Source organism: Trichophyton rubrum (assembly GCF_000151425.1).
Source record: "Trichophyton rubrum CBS 118892 genomic scaffold supercont2.7, whole genome shotgun sequence".
Taxonomy (NCBI): domain Eukaryota; kingdom Fungi; phylum Ascomycota; class Eurotiomycetes; order Onygenales; family Arthrodermataceae; genus Trichophyton; species Trichophyton rubrum.
The window spans coordinates 494,833-515,657 of record NW_003456422.1 but is presented as its reverse complement, the minus strand read 5'-3'; the positions used below and the strand labels follow the sequence as shown (position 1 = coordinate 515,657).

Genomic DNA, 20,825 nt, shown 5'->3' with positions numbered 1-20,825 from the left:
TAATATTTAACCAAAAATCCTCAGCTTCGCCTTTCTTTCCTCCTGCTCTGCGCTTCACTTCTCCTTGCCTCTCGTCCCGCCACGGCGCCAGCTGTCTATATAATACCCGCGTCCTGCCCGGGTTCTGGCCTCGTTTCTGCTCGTCTCTCGCCCGGCTCTCACCCAGACGTCATCACGCCTTCACTATAACTCCCCTCGGCTGGCTCGCAAGGCCTGGCTTCCAGCTCGCCCTCGCCCGGTCAGCCCGGTTCTCGCTGCGTGTGAAAGAGATTCACCATCTGCCACGTCTGAAGGCGTTGCAGGTGTCTCAGTTGCAGGCCATGAGCTCTTCAGATGACGATGCGCCGCTTGCCGGCGCCAGGAGGACCAACGGAAGTGTTCAAAGTGAGTGACGGATGCCAGCATAGCAGACCTCTCCCCCACGAGAGCGGCGCAGCCATCCCAACCCAACTGAAGGCTCTAGTATGCACTGAGGTGCTTCATCATGGCTAACGAGTCGGGCTTTCGTGCTCTTTCTTTTTCTTTCTTAACAGAACCTGCATTATCCAGTCCTACCGTGCCCCAGTCCAACGACACCTCTACCAACGGAACCACCACTCAACCAGGAATCTCGATCCGCTACGGCCCTGCAACGGACAACGAAGTTGATATGCAGGATGCGGAAACTAACGGCGTTGCGCCGTCCAAAAGGAAATCTAGATCCAGTGCTGGTCGCCCATCGTATGTGGAGGCGGAAAGCAGCGCAGAGGACGATAAACCATTGGTACGCCAGAAGAAATAGCCACGCTCCCTGCCCCCCCAGCCTTTCCTCGCAACTCACCGTCTTCGGCTGATTGACTTTTGCTCCCCCTTTCCCCCATTTCTATAGCACCAACCGGACTGACTCCTCCCAGAGCAAGCGTCGTCGAACGGTGCCAAAACCAGAACCTTCTGACTCGGACGAGGCCCCCTTGATATCTCAGGCTAAGAAGGGCAAGAGGGCGTCCGTTAATTCTGCAGAGGCTAAGAGGCTTGTGGCCGAAAAAGCTGATATCGAAAAGAGTGCTGAAAAGGAGGCACAGTCTCTCAGACAGCAGGATCGCCAGGCAGCGGCCAAGAAGAAGGAAGCTGCAAAAACTGCTGCAAAAACTACGAAAGCAAAAGCTACCACTACGAATGGGAAGAAATCTCAGACTAACGGTATCAAAAAATCAGAATCCAGCGATGAAGACGTTCCTCTCGCTCGCAAGGCTCCAGCCAAAAAGGTCGCTGCCACTCCTGCAAAGAAGAGCAAACCCGCAGCAAAGAAGGAGCCTAGTGAGGAAGCCGAAGCTGAAGAGGAGGAAGCCGAAGAGGAATACAGATGGTGGGAAGATCCATCGAAGGGCGACGGCACCATCAAATGGACTACCCTGGAACACAACGGAGTCGTTTTCCCGCCGCCTTACGAGCCGCTGCCAAAGGATGTGAAACTGAAATACGCAGGCGTCCCGGTCACCTTACACCCAGATGCCGAAGAGGTAGCCTCTCACTTTGGGACAATGCTCAATTCTACCCACAACGTTGAAAACCCTATCTTCCAGAAGAATTTCTTCAACGATTTTCAGGCAATAATCAAGAAAACTGGCGGAGCAAAAGATCCCCAGGGCAAACCTATCCAGATCAAGGAGTTTTCCAAGTGTGATTTCAGAACGATCTTTGAACACTACGAGAAATTGCGCGCCGAGAAGAAAGCCATGAGTGCTGCTGAGAAGAAGGCAGCCAAGGCCGAAAAGGACGCCGCCGAAGCCCCATACATGTATTGTATGTGGGATGGGCGAAAGCAAAAGGTTGGCAACTTCCGTGTTGAACCTCCGGCTCTCTTCCGCGGCCGTGGAGAGCATCCCAAAACTGGTACGGTGAAAACTCGCGTCATGCCTGAACAGATTACCATCAACATTGGCAAGGATGCACCTGTCCCAGCTCCTCCAGAGGGACATCGCTGGAAAGAGGTTAGACATGACCAGGAGGGCACATGGCTGGCCATGTGGCAGGAAAATGTTAACGGAAACTACAAATATGTGATGTTAGCTGCCAACTCAGATGTCAAAGGCCAGAGTGACTATAAGAAGTTTGAGAAGGCTCGGGAGCTCAAGGTTCGTGCTATTCTAACTGCCATTTCCTGGGGTCGTTCGGTTCTTGTGCTAATCTTTCTTTCACTATAGAAACACATTGATCGAATTCGCAAGGATTATAAAAAGGGCCTTAAGGATGAACTTATGGTCAATAGACAACGAGCTACAGCCGTCTATCTCATCGACCAATTCGCCCTCCGTGCTGGAAACGAGAAAGGTGAAGATGAGGCTGACACCGTTGGCTGTTGCTCTCTTAAATTTGAACACGTTACGTTAAAGCCACCAAACACCGTTGTCTTTGACTTCCTAGGAAAGGACAGCATTAGATATTACGATGAAGTTGAGGTTGACCCTCAAGTTTTCAAAAACCTCAAGATATTCAAGAAGCCTCCAAAGAAGGAAGGCGACGAGATTTTTGATCGACTCACGGTAAGCATCTCATCTTCTATCATGTCCTTCATTCATGTACTCAAAACGAATTTTCTAACCTCGTTATACATAGACCTCGGCTCTCAACAAGCATCTATCAAGCTACATGCCTGGCCTTACTGCCAAGGTGTTCCGTACGTACAACGCCTCCTACACCATGGCAACGCTTTTGAAGAAAATGTCCGCAACCGGGACTATTCCAGAAAAGGTCAAACAGTACAATGACGCAAACCGTGAGGTTGCTATCCTTTGTAACCATAAACGCACCGTTGCTGCTGGACACGCTGACCAGATGGAGAAACTCAGTGATCGGGTAAGCAAGCAGCCGTTTATCACTTCCTATCTTATTCTTGATCAACTTGCCATTTCTAGAAAGCAACCTATCTAACTCTCTGCTCTAGATCAAAGGACTGCAGTATCAGAAATGGCGAATTAAACAAATGATTCTTGCCCTTGACCCCAAGATCAAGAAGAAGAAAGGTGCAGCATACTTTGAACTAGATGAAGACCTAGACATGGAGTGGATCAAGGAACATCAGGCTTTCCTCGCAGAGGAGCTTCGCCAGAAGATACGCAAGAAGTTCGACAAGGAGAACGAGAAGCGAGCTGCTGATGGAGAAAAGGAGATGAAGGCCAAAGAACTCGAGGAACGACTCAAGGCTGCCGACGAGCTTGAGGCCAAATATAAGAGAGAGAATAAGACGAAAAAGGTTGAGGCCGAGGGCAGGGGTCCTACTGTCGAGAAATTCGAAGGCCAGATTAGCAAAATCGACCAGCGTATCGAGAATATGCTTCTTCAGGCCGAAGATAAGGAGAATAACAAGGAAGTTGCCCTTGGCACATCTAAGCTTGTGAGTCCTTTTCGATTCTATATTTCTATGCTTCTTCTTTCTTTCTGTTCTTCTGCTTCGTTATCCAGCCCGATCCTCGCTCGTTTCGTCATTCCCCAAGAAGCAACCCCATCACTAACGCCACTTCGTAACACAGAATTACATAGATCCCCGCTTGACCGTGGTTTTCTCTAAAAAGTTCAACGTCCCAATAGAGAAGTTTTTCTCGAAGACAATGCGCGAGAAGTTCGACTGGGCTATCAAGTCAGTAGACGAGGACTGGGAGTTTTGATTTTAAATAACTTTATTTTCTCATTTGATCTCTTCTTTTGGTTTTCTTTAGTTGAGTTTCCTCTCTACACTTGGCTTTTTTGCTCTCTTTTTGCATAGCAGTGTTCTTTGTACTTTTATATCATAGCTGGCCTCGCGGGCGGCACTCTTCCTTATATTACTGACGTAGCAGTTCTTGCCTTGACAGCAAAATATCCACGACAGGTCAACAGCAGCACCATCGCGGAGTGATTTCCATAGTATTTCAAAAGCATAGTTATTCAAGCAGTGCTCTCTCTCTCTCTCTTTTTTTTTTTTTTTTTTTTTTTTTTTCATTTAGTTTTCGGTAATGAAGTATTGATTATATTACAACAGGGGTATATAAAAGCAACAAGGCTGAAGCGGAAAGAGAGGGACAGAAAGCTAGACTGATCATAGAACGAACGAAGGTAGCGATCTTGGGATGTCGAAGAGCGTCAGAGGAAGAGAAGCGGCGCCAAAGTAGGAAAAAGAAAGGAATGGAGACTGAAAATTTGGGCACCCATGCATCCCAAACATCGATCCTGCGCGAATGTATATATATCCCGTCTCAAGCAGAAAGCAAAAAAAGAAAGAAAGAAAGAAAAGAAAAATGAAAGATGCAAGACCGCGAAGCAAATAGCAAAAGAAATAAAAGTTAAAGGGATAGGTAGCAGGAAAATAAAACGAGAGAGGTTTCTCATCTATCGTAGTTAATAAGGAGAAGAGGGAGCGAATAACACGCGTATCACGGCCAAACAGAGAGGAAGACAGGTAGCAAACGATTCAGGGCCACCAGTTCATCTGTTCGTAACTTTTGATAACACTACTAAGCCAATCCGGGTCAAGTTTCTCCTTCATATATGTGAAGCCAGTAGTCTGTTCGAACAGGGATCCGTCGACTGTTGTATCTGCGTCCTTGAGAACTTCTTTCTCCAAAAAGGGGCTGATGGGCCCCGAGGTAGTGATCCCTTTGGCCAGCAAGAGTTCCGACCAAACTTCTAGAGTTTCCTCATTCATCTCGTCTAGGATCTGCTCTTGGTTCATCTTGGCGAATTGGCTCATTAAGGAGCCCAGGAATTCGCACTTGATGCCAAAGTTGCGTTCAAGAGCGTCAGCGAGGTCACCCTTTAACGTGTTGTTGTGGTCGACGATGTTGAAGGTGGTAGGGAATGGCTGAGAGTCTTGATTGGGAGGTAGAGGCCCCTTGGATGCACGCCATGTTGCGGCTGTCCAGAGGGCGCGGGCCGCATCCACAACCCAGACGGTGTTGAGAGGGCGTTCTTTGGCGTACAGGAAGGTCAGAGGACGGCCGATCTCCTTGTATGTTCTCCCCACGCAGATGACAGACGTCAGGAGGCCAGTGTCGTATTCTCCATACACATATGGGAACCGTAATACGACGAGGTTAAGGCCGTCTATCTTTGCCAGCTCTTCCTCCGTGGTGACCTTCCACTTGGTGAGCTTCTGCAGGGGCTTCAGCTTGTCTGTTTCCTTGCGCGGCTTGTCATCAACCTTGTAGATAGCCGCAGATGAGCATTCAACAAAGGCCTTGACCCCCCGTCGTGCGGCTTCTTTGCCCAGAGTAATCGAGAGGCCATGGCTGCGTAGCCGGTAGACATCATCTTGGTGCGAATACCGAGACTCACCGCCGCAATTTATCACCAGATCGTACTGGGAGCCGTTTGCACGGTCGAAGACACGGGAGAGCGATTCTAGAGTGCAGCAAGTCCTGTCAGACCTGTATCCCTGACGTCGACATGATGCTGGGAGAGGGAAGGGGAGAGGGGGGGGGGGGGGGGGGGGGGGGGTGTTCAAAAGAGGAAAGGACAAGCGTACGCTGAAGGCTGGCATCTGCCTGAACGAAACGGTCCTTGCATGCCTCGGTGATCTCGGGTGAGAGCCATGCAAGCTGGGGGAGCAGCTTGTCGACCACCCGCAGCTCTGAGGCGAGGTTGTTCTTGTGTATGTGGTGGACGAGATGTCGACCGATGAAACCTATCAAAGGGCAACGAGGCCAAAAGGAGAAAGCGAATCAGCCTCGAGCTCACCAACACCAACATCAACATCAACACCAACACCAACGTCACCATCGACATCGACATCTACTCCTTTGCTTCTGCTGGTTTATAGTCGATTGCATACCTAGCCCGCCAACGACCAGCACGCTCGGCTTGTTGAAAGAGTCGTCCGACATGGCTGCTTGGTGCCTGTGGTCGTTGCTTGATTATAACAGCCGGAGGGATATCTAAAACTGAGATGAATGAATTGGCCAGGAGATATATATATAAAAGAAAAGGGAAAAAAGAAAGAAAGAATAAAGAAGGCCTTTTCCCTCTGTTCTTGTCCCCTTTCGCGTTGCCTTGCTGCTCTCGCTCGCTCTCTTTGGTCTCTCCTGTAATTCTCGTCACTGACCGGAAGGTAGATAGACTTCGTTTCGTCGGGTTCTCGACGTGTCTTCGATGTTTACTAGAGGCAGCGTTCTGGCAAGATCCAGAGTCAGGAGGCCGTCAAGACGTGAGACGCTGGCCTCAAGGACAAGCGGACACACAGTAGAGGGATAGACGTGGGGTTCTCTTGTCCACCTTCCTCTCACTCTCTTCTTTCTTTTTCCCCCTCTCGCGTTGGCTGCAGGCGGGAAGTGGCTGTTTGATATTCAGGACGCAGGACGGGCGGTTCGAAGAGTGCTCGGCCAGCACTGGCTCGAGTCTCGCAGGGCTCTTTGATTTACGGAGTATGCTCAGCAGCGGCCCTATGCTTTTCAACTCGCTCTCACTCACTCACTCTCTTACTGACAAGAGAGAAAGAGAGAGTGAGGGTGGCAGGGTGGGGGGCAACAAGTTGAATTAGTACTAAGTCTCGGTATAGGGATGCGTATTTGCTTTTTCAACCTCTCTTCTCCTGCTGAATTGGCGGCTTGAACCCACTTTATATGACATGCATCATCGGATACCGCAGAACAGGGGCTGATCCCGCAGCAGCAGACGAGAACGAGACGCAAGCCAGCTCGAGCGAGAACCAGCTGGATGGCACCAGGCTAGGTATCGAGATCCCCCTCGCTTGTGCTAAGGAAGAGGGAGGGGGATGTATGAGAGGCCTGACCGCAAAGGTCTATACTTATACAACCTATATCTCTATATAGCCCTATAACACTCTTCTAAGCACAGCTATCTCTCTGACCGAAGTTTACAGAACGCGAGTTGCAGGGCCCTCGAACGATGTAATTTACTGGCGTACCAGGCCCGTACCACTCGCTCGCTGCCTTGTTGGTCACACCGACAATTCCGTTTTCTACTTATCTCTGGCCATCTTTTCTTCTTCTTCTCCTTCTTCTCCTTCTCCTTCCTTTCGATCTCTTTTTGTCTTGCAGTTTCTTTCCCTTTATCTTGCAAGACGAAAAGGGCCTGTCAATATCGACGTTCTCCGTTGGTGGACATGGAGAAACTGTGCGGAGCCCATCATCAAACGATTCAGGGGCAGACATGTTCTTCTCAGCTGACAGTATATTTTTCCTCCCCCAAGAGTAGTCGTCGTAGTTTGGTGTCGTCATCAGTCGTTGTTAGTCTCTTTTTCGAGGCCAGGATAGTTTGCAGGGCAGGCAGGACTGACAGCGTTTGAAACCAAGGACTGACGTGCCGCAAGGGGAGGGGGGACATCGACCAAATAACATGATGTGAGTTATAATACATGATCTTTCTAGAAGGAAATAGATCCATGCAATGCAGGTAAGATTAAAAGGAGGGGGTTGCAAGCCATTATTGAAGACGTCGCCGACAATATTGGTTGAAAAGACCCTTGCATATTCTCTGCATCTCACGAGTCAGCGTATATTCTCCGTTATTGGTCACCCGGAAAAAGGGGCGCATCCGAAAAGACAGACTGTCGGGAGCTCGACATGGGCCTGCGCATACCACATAATGAAATCTCGCTGTCCTCCCATCTAAGGCTAAAATATCGAACTTGCAGGTTGGGGCCGATCGAGCTGCGAGAATGCGACCCCTGAACAGCCCCCTAGCAAGGTGGACGATTCTGCCAACAACCAGTGTGATATCACGCCCCCATTATATCCCAGGGTAGTTATATGCAATATGTGTTGGTGATGAGGTAAATGTTGGTGAACCCCGAGGAAACCCAGGCTCCTTTCCAATCTTCAGGGAGTCTCGGGCGTTGGAGGCACAGACATCCTTTCTTCCTTCTTTGATATTACCTGGTTCTGGATCGAGATATACCTGTCCTTCACGGCTTGCACGGTCAGTGTCAGCCTACGGAGTAGCCTTTAGGAATACGTGGAGGATTATGGACAAGATATCCTGAGACACATGACCTCCTCCACCCCGGTAAGCCGTCCAGCTTCTGTAAATCTAGAATGCTGCTCGGAGTGTTTGCCTCTGTTGAGCCCGAATTGCGCGGCTAGCCATTCGACCCACGTAAATGTTGCTTTACCATCTTCCTGCAACGAGCTGAGGCTGTTGATCAATCAATACGAGCAACGCCCCTTTCCTTCCCACCAAAGCACTCATCGTACCCTTTTCTCGTTTCCATTGAAGGATCCCCAAATGCCGTTGCTGCTAGATAGGCAGGGACCCCATTATCTGTGGAGTGGAGCTTCACACAACGGTAGACACAGCCGGATGACTCTCCGATTGGAATGATACCTATACCCTATTGCTTCGTTAGACACACTTTCCCTCACAGTGCTTGTGTAGTGCTAGTGGTAAACCTCCTTCCTAATGGACTGCTGCTCCGTACAGCCATTGCAAATATATGCCTTAACCATTCACTGCGGCACACTTGGTTTCCCGTTGGCCGTGATTCCCCCCTGCAAAATAACGGCCTTCCAAGTTACAGGAAATCAAACTTCCAAGGATAGCAGCGTTTCAGTATATACCTTCATGCAGACATGTCTGTATTTCAAATCTAGTAAGAGAGAATATCCCAGTGTTAAACATTGGCCGAGACGAGTGATCTCCAAGTTTGATTATTGATCTGGCTACGGTTCATGGTTAAACAAACGCGTTTCCCGCCCTACGGATGCATATTCTTCGACAGCAGATCCCCTCATTCTGTTTCACCTATTTCCATTAACCACAAGTGTCGAGTGACAGAAGCAGAAATAATAATAAACAAGAACGAGGAAATAGGCACTGTTTTCACGCACCTTGGGTTTGTGGCCAGGATAACTAGTTATTTGCAACCCTTAATGGAAGCCAGGCTCTGCATGCAAGCTGACGAACGAGACCGCATCGTCGCCTCGATTTAATTGCACTCGGTCATCCCGAGATAAAACGAGCGCATGTAGTAAAACCGCGTATAGCTTGCTAGTCCTTCATAGATCGAAGGAAGGACAAGCGACGGCTGCCCCGAACCTTGGCGAGAAGACGTACATAACTATAAACCATTGAGTCAACTAGTTAAGCTAAACTGTTTGTTTCGTCGATGCAGGATGCAGGCCTTATATAGGTAGAAGAGCATGTATAATGGAGGAAAGAGCGATGATAGCCCTGGCGACGAAGGCCTTTCCGCTGCGCTGGAACCTTGGGTCTCGCTGTGGGGCGTTCGCCGGGCCGAGCCTACCAATTTCGACCTTTAAACGGACATTCCATTGTACCTACTATCAAAAAATGAGAATGAAAAACAATCAAAGTCGTCGATGTGGTAGTATTTTTCTTATACACATACTGGTAATAATACATATAACAGGGTACGGCTGTAGTCTCGCCGAAGCCTTGTGTCTCTTGATGGCTGGTGGATGTTAGTTAACCACAAGGATCAGAATTAACTATTCAGTCCTTCTTCTATTCGTTTAACTTCCACCACTTCAATAACCTCCAGGTCAGTCATAAGCCCATAGTGGTTCGTAGCCCAAAGTTCCATGCCTCGAGCTCGCATACTTAACCTGATTTCTTCACCCTCCATGACAACCCCCACGCCAATACGTGTCGAGGCCCTAGCCACCAGTCCACCGCGGTAGAGGACCTTGTCAAAGACGTTCGGGCCGGAAAATCTCTTGTCTATCGGCAGTACGCTGATATCCCCAGGTACATTTTTTCGAATCTTCAGTTCCTCCCAGTACCAAATATGCATCCTTAAGATCGTTATTCCCCGCAATCCGATCGTCCGAGGCCTGGATGGAATTCATATTACCCGCCAGCACACCGCCATGTATATATCACCTCTTCTTCCGGGTAATCTGTAGCCTTTGCTACTTGCTGGGGCCAGATCGGATGGACAGAAGACAAAGAGGCAAGGTGGGTATTGCAGACTCGAAGAGACTTTGCTTCCTTTCGGCCATACTGCCCCGTATATGTAACGTCCAGATCAACGAACAGTCAATCCCTCTAGAACTTGCTGAGCCATCTAACACGGAAAACATTTACGACACGTAGTGTCATCCTGGCTGATGTAGAGGTCATTCTTTTCCTCGCTGTGGTCCTCAGTTTGGGTTAAAGTAAGCGTTCCATATGGGGAGTCGAATCCACGGGTATCAATGTTACTGTAAACCGTTCCTGTACCCATTTCGTGTTCCTAATTTGCTCGATGCTCGCCTCGAGCAGCTCCTGAAACATGATTATAACCGGTGGCGAGTCTTCGGTATACGGTGAGAGGATGACCTTGTGTAAATGGTCTAGAGCTGCATTCATCCTCTCCCGGGTGAATGGAGCGTAAACATCAAGACTCCATGTAATAAGGCGGAAAATATTATTTCTTCACCGGAGGATCATCAATAATACGCGTCTTGGTATGCTCGAATTGTACCTGTGGCACAGCTGCTGTCCAGGGAGGTATGATAGACTTCCACTGCTGAGTACTGTTATCGAATATATGCCACGGATGGGTCCTAGGTTTATAGCAGTCATCGAGCATGCAGGGGAAGTTTCTGGTAAATAGAAGTTCGGGGTCATTCTCAGCTGTTTTGATATCAGAGAAGAGAGCAGCTATATGATCGAAGTATACTGATATAGGTAGCCTTCAACCAATTCGGGGTCTCCTAAATGCCAAAAGGTGTATGGATGTTCAGGATGCCGAGTATCTGGATGGAGAATGAAGGTATAGGACTTAGTTTCTTCGGATCATTTTTCATGCAGTGAGAAATAAACAAGAAAATAAACAAATAGGAACATGCAGTTTCTTTACTGACTTATTATTCGCTTAGTTGGCGGTGATTCCCTTTCAGCAGCTGTGTGTATATATAGTTACATCTTGAAGGCATAGACAAAACAATAGCCGCCTTAAATGTTCACTGTTTTTCATTTTAAAGACACTTCTTGAGCTCCATATACTAGAAGAAATGGTTTGGAATATTGGTATAAAACTAGAGATAAGTGTCCAAAAAAAAATCCAATTAGTGTCTGCTAACTAGGTATACATACATAAACACGATACATCCAGTTTCATTTGTGGAAAGATCATCCCCCAATTAGGCAAGACGCCTTTTAGTTCGATATGGGTGGAACATAAGAGTGGAATGGCAAGTGGTAGTATTTGATTTATCCGAAGGGCGGATACACGTAGAGGTCGAAACGTATGTGGTGTTGGATATTCAATTTGGGCTGTCAAGAGACAGTATCGTGTTTGAAAGTTGAAACAGAGGGTGCTAGAACTGCGATACAGGACGAAATAAAGCTATGCCTCCCAGAATTCTTGTTATGGCATACGGAAGGCTTCATATGCACCAAGAGCCCGGGAGGGTGATGGTTCATCAGCCACATGAGAACATGTAACCTTATATATGGTGTTTTAGCGGGGGTTCAAAAAATTTAAAGCCTTTTGCAGCTCTTTGATTGCAGTGTTGACATCATCAAAATTGAGCGCAGACACTGCCCAACGCGCATGCTTTTGGGCATTTGAAATTGCTTCCTCATCAACAGCCTGGCTAGAGCTACTAGCTCCATGCGTTGATGAAGATACGGGTAGCGTGTCTTTAGGGATTTGGGTTAATGGTGGTACCATTGGAGGCTGTGGGTGGGATGTTCTATCAACATCCATTCCAGGAGATGTGCGCGGGGGAGGGCCAAGAGCGTGGGACTCCGTAGGTGGGAATTCAGGTTCCGTGGCAGGCGGAGGGAAGGACTGGAAAACGTTAAGTGAAGAAAAGTCAGATTTTTGTCCGAGTTGAGAAGGTAAGTCAGTATTGCTTGACGCAGGCGATGGGAAATCAGAGGGCGCCGCAGGCAGGTCAGGAACGGTAGCTCTGGAGAGTTGTGAGGGTATCTGCCGTAAACTGTCATCAAAATCTACCATCCCTGGGGGTATACTTATTGGAGGACTGGGAATTCCACTGCCTGGCGCACTTGTAGGTGCATTTGGGATATTAAGAGCACTTGTAGGCCGTGGTGGAGGCGCTGCGGAAGATGAACGTGAAGGATGAAGCGATTCGTTCAGAGATGATTGCGCTGCCAATTTACTTTGGACCTTGTCGAAATCGTCTGGAATATCCTCGACAGAAGGCTGTCGTGCTTTTCTAGGGACTTCTGGAGGTACCTGTGTGTCACCGGCAGCAACTGTTCCTTCAGCCTGACTTGAGGTTTCCGGTGAGGTTTCAGTATTTTTAGGATTGGACGTATTCGGATCCTCTCCAGCTTTTAAAGCCTTCATAATTCGGACCGCATGATATTTAGAATATTTAATTTTGGAAGCTGTCTCCGCGTCAGGCTGGCCCCATGCTTGGCCTAGCTCCAGGAAAGTGGCCGCAGCTTGGAAAGTATCGGCAGTCTGCCTATATAATTTGTTAAACTGGTTTAATACCATTTCAAAGGAAACTTCTCAAACCCACAAAGATGCTTTATTCGCCCGAACTGCATTTTCCGCCCTTTGGAATGTCTCAAGAGCGAATTGCTCCACGTATGCCTGACCAGCAGTGTCGTCTGTTATCGTATCGTCATTAGAGTGCTCCTTTTTAAACTAAGTCACCCGAATAAGATTAGCATCTCAGAAAAAATTCGCTATTAGTTCACTGGTGACCCAAGAGAGTCAAGTAAATCCTAATAACGGCCTACGGCAACCATACCTTCTCGAGCTTATCCATGAGCTCAGTGGTGTATTTCAAGCATTCTTCATCCGCTTGATGAAGATGTTTGTCCAAAATCTGAGTCACAGCCCAGAAATTACCTGTGTTTTATGCTCATGTTAGCTTACAGTGCAGGAAGTGGTTAACTATACTGACGGTTCAAGGCTGACACAACGTACACCAATATGAGATAGTCGGCTTTGCTTTCTCAAGCTGCGCTGCCCGGGTCACAAAACGGCTGATATCAGCCGTCTTTAGACTAGCTGGGATATTCGTGGACATCTTCACGGCCTCTGTGCTTGGGTATTTGTTGATAGACAGCAACCTGGCGTTGATGATGTTCGCCTGCAAGCCAAACGAGCTTCGAAAGGCGTGGGGAACAAATGACGTTAAAAGGCTGCTTAGTCAGCTAACTAATTATGTCTCCACCACTCGGCGCTCTGATATCAACACAGCAACTCATAAGGGATGTTCGATAATGCTTAGAATTTGTCGATACCTCGCTCGTAATAATTGCACATATTCTGCCTATATAGATGCATGGCAATCTACATACGTGGTCTCGGAAAATCTCATCCACCACCAATACCCCAGGACCCTATCCCAATCCGCTCTTCTGACAGAATTTCTACCTCAATGCGGTCTTCAACCTGACCACCCGGCCCGCCAATACGTTCAACAACAAGCCATATTCCCCCTCTCTGTTCAAATTCTGGCTGCAAGTCCACTGATTCAATGCGAGCGCCTCTGACATCATCACTAAAGTTACCATCTCCAGAACCAGCTAGAATTTCTTTATATGGTCCTTGCCCAAGCTCGACAGTCATAAGGATGGGAGATGGAGCGGCATTGCGATCTCCAATCGATGACCCTCGACGTCGACATATTAATTTCAACCGCGCCAGACGAGGGGTGGAAATTGGGGCCAAAATCCGATCCGTTCCTGGAGGGAAGACTCCGATGCCAGAGTTCATAACCAAATGGCCCGCCCTTTCTGCCGGCAGTTGCCTGACATAGCAGGGCGAGGTGCTAGAAACGCACAATGTGAATTTTCCCAGTTGGTCTGGCGTGAATGTTGAACAAACGATGGTGTACATCCCCTTTGTCACATCTTTTTTCTCAGCCAAAGCGACGCCACGGCGGTAATCACCACTGCCAACTACTATATCCCGTGAGCGAACACATGCAACCCGGTCCCCATTCGACCAAATGAGGCTCACATGAACCGCGAGGCCAGGATCTTCTGCTTCCAGAAGAATATTGACATCACATTGTTCAAGGATCTGTATTTGGAACTGGGGGTTTTCAGGATATCTTTCGGATTCAGCATTACCACCTGCTGTGGATATAGTCCAGGCTCCTGATAACTTTTTGATATGAGAATATGTTTCTTTCGCGGGATGGATACTAATCGGAGACATAGAAAATGCAGAGATAGAAAAGCTATAGAGTGATCTCTGATGGGATTGCTCTGAGACGACGGTGGTATAGGTTGAATTTGGCGGCATCTCAAGCCTCATTACCGTGTTCGGGGAATCAACGTAAGGACCACGCCGGAGAGCCCCGTCTGCCAAATAAACCCTAATTCCTTTCTTCTCAAACACATAAAGGCTGATGAACCCAGTTTGGTCAGCATCAGGAACCACTTCCAACAATTGGTTCGTGTTCTTTTTATAGTCTCCAGTTTTAAAATGCTTTCCAAGGAGAAGCCATACAGTTCCTCCGGATTTAGTGGAAACAGCAAATTGAGGATTTCCCGCGAAGCACCCCGGAACTATGCTTGCGGATGACAGGTCCCAGCGAAAATGGATATCCTGGCGGTAGCGGAATAGAGAGGGATTCCAATTTAGATACAGGTTATCGAAATTCTGGAGGACATCTTCAAAGGCCATCCAGAATGTGCCTGGAGCGGTGGTTGAGGGGTGTGACGGTTCATGCTCAGAGCCATGACTAAAAACATAGTTTTCACTAAGTTGGCCTACTCCTTTCCATACGGGTCCCGCAGCCCATGGGTTTTTGATGAGCATTTGACGTATTCCATCTCTCTCTTGCAAGCTTAAAACTGCATAATCGTGTAGGCTGATAAGACCGAGCTCATTTTCTTCATAATCTGTCAGTTTTCCAGTACCTAGGGTTAGTAATATATCCCCTGACTGGAAAAAGTTGGTAATACGCTGCCAGAGATGACCGGGTGCCAGTTCATCGTCATGCAAAAAGACTTGCTCAGGAATCCAGCCAGTTAAAACCCATAAGTCAGTCCCAGAATTGCTTCCTGGAAAGTCATAACCTCCTCTTACTTTCAGATATGCCTTTTCAACCAAGGCGGGCCATATGGCGGCAGGGTTATTCCTATCTATCACGTGGAGTGATCGTAGAGTTTTTGAGGAAGGAAGCATGTCATCAATAATGACCTTTCGGTAGCAGCCATTGAAATATAAACGGAAAATATACTTCCCCGAGGGAGAAATACATGGGACTTTACCATCTTCAGAGGGGTACATTTGAATAGAACGAACGAGCTATGTAGTCAACATTTAGAAAATGTCCGGGAGTATGGTATTCATGGACAGTACCTGAGAAACTCCTTCCTTCCACGGCGCTGCACCTGTGCAAAGACTTGCCACCACAGAGCAGTCCGTGGTTACATCCTGAACTAGGTCCATTGGATTTGGACCTAGTAAGATCGGGGAGCCTGAAGTATGATGACCCAGGATTTCAGCGGGCCGTTTCCAGCCATCAAATATCTCTCGCTGAACAGGACATATTTGGAGATCAGAAACATCGCTTGTGCAAATGTTGAATGAGTGAACTGTCCATAACAACTTAGTGCCAACCAGGAGACTTACAGAAATAACCTGCCCTCTTCGTCAACTTGAAATTCCCTGGAGTCAGGAACAGCTGTCATTGACCAAGGTGGGAAAACAAATCCATTCAGTTTGGAGTTTTCGAGTAATATAATCTGTTCACGATTAGACTGGGTCCTTGTGGAAGTCGGCTCGCTATCCACTAAGGCCGCCGGCTGCAATGCGGGTATCATTGGGATATTTCTCTGGCCTCCATCCTTAGATTGCTTGATATTTTCAGCTAAAGTGAGGTATTCCTTGCACTTTGAGTCAAACAGTCTCTTTTCGACCGGGTCATTAACCAGCCGGAGGGCATTCATATAATGTTCCGCGGCGTTGATTGCAGCCTGCAACTCCTCTTTCTGAGTCAACGCTGAGCGTACATCCTTCTCAGCTTCCTAGAAGCAAGTGTGTCAGCTGAGTCATAGCTATTGACATGCTTCATTTTACGCAGACGGCGGAAGCAGTACCAATGCTTGGGCCCTGATATCTCTTAGCTGGGTCATGGCAGTAACCTTGTGAGGTCTATCAGCTCATAGTAGTAATCTATGTACCCCGAGAGACAAACGCGTCACAAAGGGCCTCTTTCCCTTCCCTTATCGACACCGGAAGCAGATGTAGAGGATAGCAGAGCACTCCCGTCATGAGGTGGGTAGCTCGGTGGATGTTATGGATGTTGTTGTTGATGCTCAGCTCAAGCATCCTTGGAACCGGGAAGGACGGCTTACCTAGGCACGCACGCACCGAAAATTTGCCGGCATTTTGCTGACGTAATACGCTCGGATCCCACAGGCGTTGTCAGCTCGAAGTTTATCTCGTTATGCCTCGGCTTTGCGACTTTTAGGTTACGGCAGTTCCTGCTGGTTTTCGTCTGGAGCATGGAATAGCAAGTCAAACAACTCCCAGCGGTCGCAGAGCTGAACATTGACCGGGTCGGTTTATTCGCCTGCGTGACGCATAGCCTTGCTATCTCCTTTATTTAGCCTCATGTCCCTCGCCATCCGCTTTTGAGAGAGAAGTCCTGCGGTCTTTTGTTTTTGCTGAAAGACCGCACCTCTATACTTATCAATCATGTCCGGTCAATCGAAGCTCTCCCCCTGGCAGAGCGCCGTCGCAGGGGCCACTGGAGCCGTTGTTGCAAATGCCCTCGTATACCCCTTAGATATGTGAGATTTATATACCTGGTTATCCTTGTCTTAGAACTTTGGGGAATGCGATTCAACTAACGTGAAATTCGATGGCCCTACAGCGTGAAGACTCGGCTACAAGTTCAGGTCAAGTCCCAGAAACTACCGAGAGGTGACTTCTCCGATGGCACGGTGCATTACGATTCTACAATTGATGCAATCAAGAAGATCCTTGCCGATGAAGGCCTCTCTGGGCTATACTCCGGCATAAATGGCTCTCTTATCGGAGTCGCATCGACGAACTTCGCATACTTCTATTGGTATTCTACTGTCCGAACCCTATATATGAAATCACGACCGAACCAAAAACTCGGTACCGCTGCTGAGCTAGCTCTGGGCGCCGTTGCTGGAGCTATTGCTCAGGTTTTCACAATCCCTGTTGCGGTTATCACAACGAGGCAGCAAACACAGCCGAAGGGGGAGAAAAAGGGACTTATTGATACGGGGAAAGAGGTCGTCAATAGCGAGGATGGATGGAGTGGTCTATGGAGAGGTCTTAAGGCCAGTCTTGTTCTGGTAGTCAACCCGGCTATTACGTACGGTGCCTATCAACGCCTTAGAGAGATCATATACCCAGGCAAGAATAATCTGCGGCCTATGGAAGCATTCTGTGAGTTCTCCGTTAAACTTCTAGCTTTATTTTCCTGGTATCTATCTACAAAACTAACTTGGTATCTAGTGTTGGGCGCCATGTCCAAGAGTTTGGCTACAATCATCACCCAGCCGCTGATTGTAGCCAAGGTTGGTCTACAGTCTCGCCCACCGGCATCCAGAAAAGGAAGACCTTTTAAGAGTTTTGTTGAAGTGATGAGTTACATCGTCGAGCATGAAGGTACCCTAGGTCTTTTCAAAGGAATCGGCCCCCAGATTATGAAAGGCCTATTGGTTCAAGGCCTTCTAATGATGACCAAGGAGAGGTAAGGGCTCCATATTTAACTTCGAATAGAACTCCTTGCGACACCAGTGCTCACCGGAAATTTATAGGATCGAACTGCTCTTTGTTCTACTCTTCGCCTACCTGCGAACCCTGAAGAAGGAGAAACTCCAGAAAGTCGCTGATGCTGCTGCTGCTAAAGCAAAGCAATCAATGCCAGCGACCCTAAAATAGAACATTTACACATTGGATGTGGCTGTCAATCTATATGCATCTTTAGTCTTGATTTTCCCGGGATGGTTACATACCGAACTTAGTTTTGCTACTTGTATAATTTACGAAATATAGATTTACCTTTACATATCGATATCATGGCTAAGGTTTCTTGTGGAATGTGAATTGTTCAATCATTTCCTTGACCTTTGCCCTTTGTCGCGCAGGTCAAAGTAAAGTCCGTTGCGCCGTGCCAAGGCCCTAACTACTGTTCTCTAAGCTTAAATATTTACCTGACCGAAAGAATGCAGAGGCGTTATCAGAATAAAACCAAAAAGTCAGAGGCTAACTCTCTCGTTACTATTTCATCTAACGTTCTTGGTGCTGAATACCTATATATATGATCCCTTTACTCTGTCTCAGTGCTAGCCATTCTTCGGAAGACTCCCATTAACTTGCAAGCGACCATCATGCGATGGCTCTTCTGGACATCAGACAATGACGGGGATGAATGCAAATGCAATAGTAAACCAATTTCCAATAGCGATGAGAAGCAGTCAAAACTCTTCAAAGATACTAAGGATTGGAATGCATTATCCAATGCAACCAATTGGTCTCATTTTATCGAACCGTCAAATCTCATTCCCACCATCCTTTTAACGAGCGGCATCTTATTTGCAGTTCGAATACATCGTCGATACCTACGCCGAATCCCAGAAGCGTCTAATATATCACCTTCCTACCTTCGACAACGAAGTATATTGGGCAAAGTCACGAGTGTGGGCGATGGAGATAACTTTCGCATCTATCATACTCCCGGTGGGATGCTTGCGGGATGGGGTTGGCTTAGAAAGGTGCCTACATCAAAGAAAGACTTGAAGAACAACACGGTACGAAACACTTCAATCTACAGAGTAATTTCTTTCGTTGAAATTTCTAACCTATTAACAGATTCACATCCGTATTGCGGGCGTTGATGCACCGGAGCTCTCTCATTTTGGACGCCCAGCCCAACCTTTCGGCGAAGAGGCACACAAGTGGTTAACGAATCGACTAACCGGCCGCAGAATACGTGCTTACGTCTATCGACCTGATCAATATAGCCGCGTTGTAGCTACCGTATATGCATATCGATTCCTATTTTTCCCTCAGGATATCGGATTGCAGATGTTAAGAGAAGGCCTGGCAACTGTCTATGAGGCTAAATCTGGCGCCGAGTTTGGAGGACCAGAACAAGAGAAAAAATATAGGAATGCCGAGGCATTGGCTAAGAAGAAGGGGAAGGGACTTTGGAAAACAAAGGGTTCAAATGACTGGGAGAGCCCTAGAGAGTTCAAGTCTAGGATGAATGCCATGGACCAGGGGAAAGATTCTTCTGCGTGACTGACGGCCTTGAGATGACGACTGATGCCTTCTTGATTCGAGCGTTCTAGCGTTGAAAGAGGATTTTTCTTTGAATATCTGAAACTATGCGTGATGATACTAATATGGTTTCTAGCGGCCCATATTCTATATGTGATGATAATTCTTCTCCAATATTATTACAACTGAAAGAAGGGAAAATGAAGTGAGAACTGTCCTCATCCAAAGGCATCCGTATTTAAGGCCGCACATTATGCATGGCATATCTTTACCAAGGTAACATAGGTTGGGTATCAACAGAATCGTTTATCGATTTCAGCAAATAACTTCGGGCTGATGTCATCACTCGAATTGCCCTCTATGCGCAAAACGCATCCTTTTGTTTCGTAATGGTCCAGCAGTGGTTTGCTGGTCTCTTCAAACTTCTGGAATCTCTCCTTCCAGACTTCGGTAGAGTCGTCGTCCCGCTGAACAAGCGGTTCTCCTGTTATATCATCCTTTCCGGGAACCTTTGGTGCATTGAAGTCGGTGTTGTATACCCTGCCAGATCCAGGGTGCACCCATCGAGAAGATATTCTCGATAGTATGATGGATGGGGGGGTATGGAGATGAACAACAAGATTTATGGGAACGAGGGACTCGAGGCTGTTGGCTTGGACGGCCGTTCGGGGGAACCCATCGAGTATGAATGAGGCCGACGAGTTGAGTGATTTCTTCGACGATAGAGCGGATGTGGATGAAACGTTGGGCGATGGCACAAGCCATCCTTTAGAGGTAAGTTCAGAGGATATCAATTCTAGGATGGTGGCATCTGGAACCAGTTGACCTGCAAGCAGAGCTGACTGAACCTTGAGTCCTATAATTCGTTGCCGTTAGCATTAGATTCCCACCAATGAATAACAAGCGAGTCGATAGCCACATACCAATCTCTGTCTTATTGCGAATGTTCTCCCGTAACAAATCCCCTGAGCTGATCGATGCAAGCTGTGGATACCTCTTGATCAGTCTCTCCGTCTGGGTGCCTTTCCCAACACCTGGCGCTCCAACGAGGATGATCCGCGCAGCCTTTTTCAACCGTCTAGTTGCTGCACTGGCACCAGCCATTATGTACTCAGGGAAAAAGCCGAGAAATGCAGGGCTATCCGCCAAAGAAATGCACAAGAGCAATATGCAAGTTGAGGAACCCTGGCTCCAACGGCGTGACTCTAATAACTAGTAGTTAATCGAGACGTAGGAAGAGAGTAGCTGGCTGGTACCTCGAGTAGCCTGCTGTGAAGCGGTAGAGCATGTATGTGCGACCCCGAGAAGTGGGAGAACGCTGGTGATATACAAGGTGCAGGTGGTTTCGGCGTTGGCGATGCTCACCCGAAACGCCCGACCTCGGAAATGTTGAGCTGGGCGGCCTCGGAAAGGGAGGCAAAGCCAACCTTCCTACGGCGGACTCAAAACTCGTTTTTGCCTTGTAAGAGATAATTCCACACAGCCAATAATAGCAGAGGTATTTTAAATAGGACCTTCTTATATGGATAAATACTTTATATACCTTATCTAAGTACCCTTTTTCTTAAGGGCATATCCTTCCTTTTTTAGCCCACAGCCTGGCTTCTCCCCTAAGCTAGCTTCCCTATCTTCTCCTTCCCAAGCTAGCTCCCTCCCCTAAGCCTACCCTAAGCCTTCCCGCTATACCTGTTCTCTTCTA

The 20,825-nt window shown here is 47.8% G+C and overlaps 8 protein-coding genes across 11 annotated transcripts; 3 read left to right on the top strand and 5 right to left on the bottom strand.

Annotated features, from left to right (window-relative positions):
- Positions 1 to 789: 789 nt before the first annotated feature.
- Positions 790 to 3,920, top strand: TERG_06182 (uncharacterized protein). 3 transcript variants are annotated; one of them, XM_003233139.2, is made up of 5 exons: positions 790 to 2,114; positions 2,184 to 2,522; positions 2,596 to 2,835; positions 2,924 to 3,373; positions 3,510 to 3,920. In XM_003233139.2, the coding sequence occupies exons 1-5, from the start codon at positions 1,521 to 1,523 to the stop codon at positions 3,642 to 3,644; spliced, it is 1,758 nt and encodes a 585-aa protein (XP_003233187.2). In that variant the 5' UTR covers positions 790 to 1,520; the 3' UTR covers positions 3,645 to 3,920. The 3 variants fall into 3 exon arrangements, with proteins under 3 accessions (XP_003233187.2, XP_047604547.1, XP_047606812.1); XM_047748563.1 differs by having other exon boundaries at positions 2,924 to 3,920; XM_047750116.1 differs by having other exon boundaries at positions 2,596 to 3,920.
- A 506-nt stretch (positions 3,921 to 4,426) lies between these two features.
- Positions 4,427 to 5,837, bottom strand: TERG_06181 (uncharacterized protein; the record flags this gene model as incomplete). Its single annotated transcript, XM_003233138.1, has 3 exons — positions 4,427 to 5,355; positions 5,480 to 5,638; positions 5,786 to 5,837. 3 exons carry the CDS (start codon positions 5,835 to 5,837, stop codon positions 4,427 to 4,429), a joined length of 1,140 nt encoding a protein of 379 aa, XP_003233186.1.
- A 1,119-nt stretch (positions 5,838 to 6,956) lies between these two features.
- TERG_06180 (uncharacterized protein) lies at positions 6,957 to 9,724 on the bottom strand (the record flags this gene model as incomplete). 2 transcript variants are annotated; one of them, XM_047750115.1, is made up of 2 exons in its annotated part: positions 6,957 to 8,703; positions 8,799 to 9,724. In XM_047750115.1, the coding sequence occupies one exon, from the start codon at positions 9,722 to 9,724 to the stop codon at positions 9,416 to 9,418; it is 309 nt and encodes a 102-aa protein (XP_047606811.1). In that variant the 3' UTR covers positions 6,957 to 8,703; positions 8,799 to 9,415. The 2 variants fall into 2 exon arrangements, with proteins under 2 accessions (XP_047606811.1, XP_047604546.1); XM_047748562.1 differs by having other exon boundaries at positions 6,957 to 9,724.
- A 1,653-nt stretch (positions 9,725 to 11,377) lies between these two features.
- On the bottom strand, positions 11,378 to 12,929 carry TERG_06179 (uncharacterized protein; the record flags this gene model as incomplete). Its single annotated transcript, XM_003233136.1, has 4 exons — positions 11,378 to 12,356; positions 12,414 to 12,541; positions 12,648 to 12,748; positions 12,827 to 12,929. The coding sequence occupies 4 exons, from the start codon at positions 12,927 to 12,929 to the stop codon at positions 11,378 to 11,380; spliced, it is 1,311 nt and encodes a 436-aa protein (XP_003233184.1).
- Positions 12,930 to 13,219: 290 nt separating this feature from the next.
- Positions 13,220 to 15,148, bottom strand: TERG_06178 (uncharacterized protein; the record flags this gene model as incomplete). The annotated part of the gene is made up of 1 exon (XM_003233135.2): positions 13,220 to 15,148. One exon carries the CDS (start codon positions 15,146 to 15,148, stop codon positions 13,220 to 13,222), a length of 1,929 nt encoding a protein of 642 aa, XP_003233183.2.
- A 1,413-nt stretch (positions 15,149 to 16,561) lies between these two features.
- On the top strand, positions 16,562 to 17,785 carry TERG_06177 (uncharacterized protein; the record flags this gene model as incomplete). The annotated part of the gene is made up of 4 exons (XM_003233134.1): positions 16,562 to 16,656; positions 16,740 to 17,287; positions 17,357 to 17,594; positions 17,662 to 17,785. The coding sequence occupies 4 exons, from the start codon at positions 16,562 to 16,564 to the stop codon at positions 17,783 to 17,785; spliced, it is 1,005 nt and encodes a 334-aa protein (XP_003233182.1).
- A 449-nt stretch (positions 17,786 to 18,234) lies between these two features.
- Positions 18,235 to 19,147, top strand: TERG_06176 (uncharacterized protein; the record flags this gene model as incomplete). The annotated part of the gene is made up of 2 exons (XM_003233133.1): positions 18,235 to 18,654; positions 18,716 to 19,147. The coding sequence occupies 2 exons, from the start codon at positions 18,235 to 18,237 to the stop codon at positions 19,145 to 19,147; spliced, it is 852 nt and encodes a 283-aa protein (XP_003233181.1).
- A 272-nt stretch (positions 19,148 to 19,419) lies between these two features.
- Positions 19,420 to 20,230, bottom strand: TERG_06175 (uncharacterized protein; the record flags this gene model as incomplete). The annotated part of the gene is made up of 2 exons (XM_003233132.1): positions 19,420 to 19,982; positions 20,050 to 20,230. 2 exons carry the CDS (start codon positions 20,228 to 20,230, stop codon positions 19,420 to 19,422), a joined length of 744 nt encoding a protein of 247 aa, XP_003233180.1.
- Positions 20,231 to 20,825: the final 595 nt, after the last annotated feature.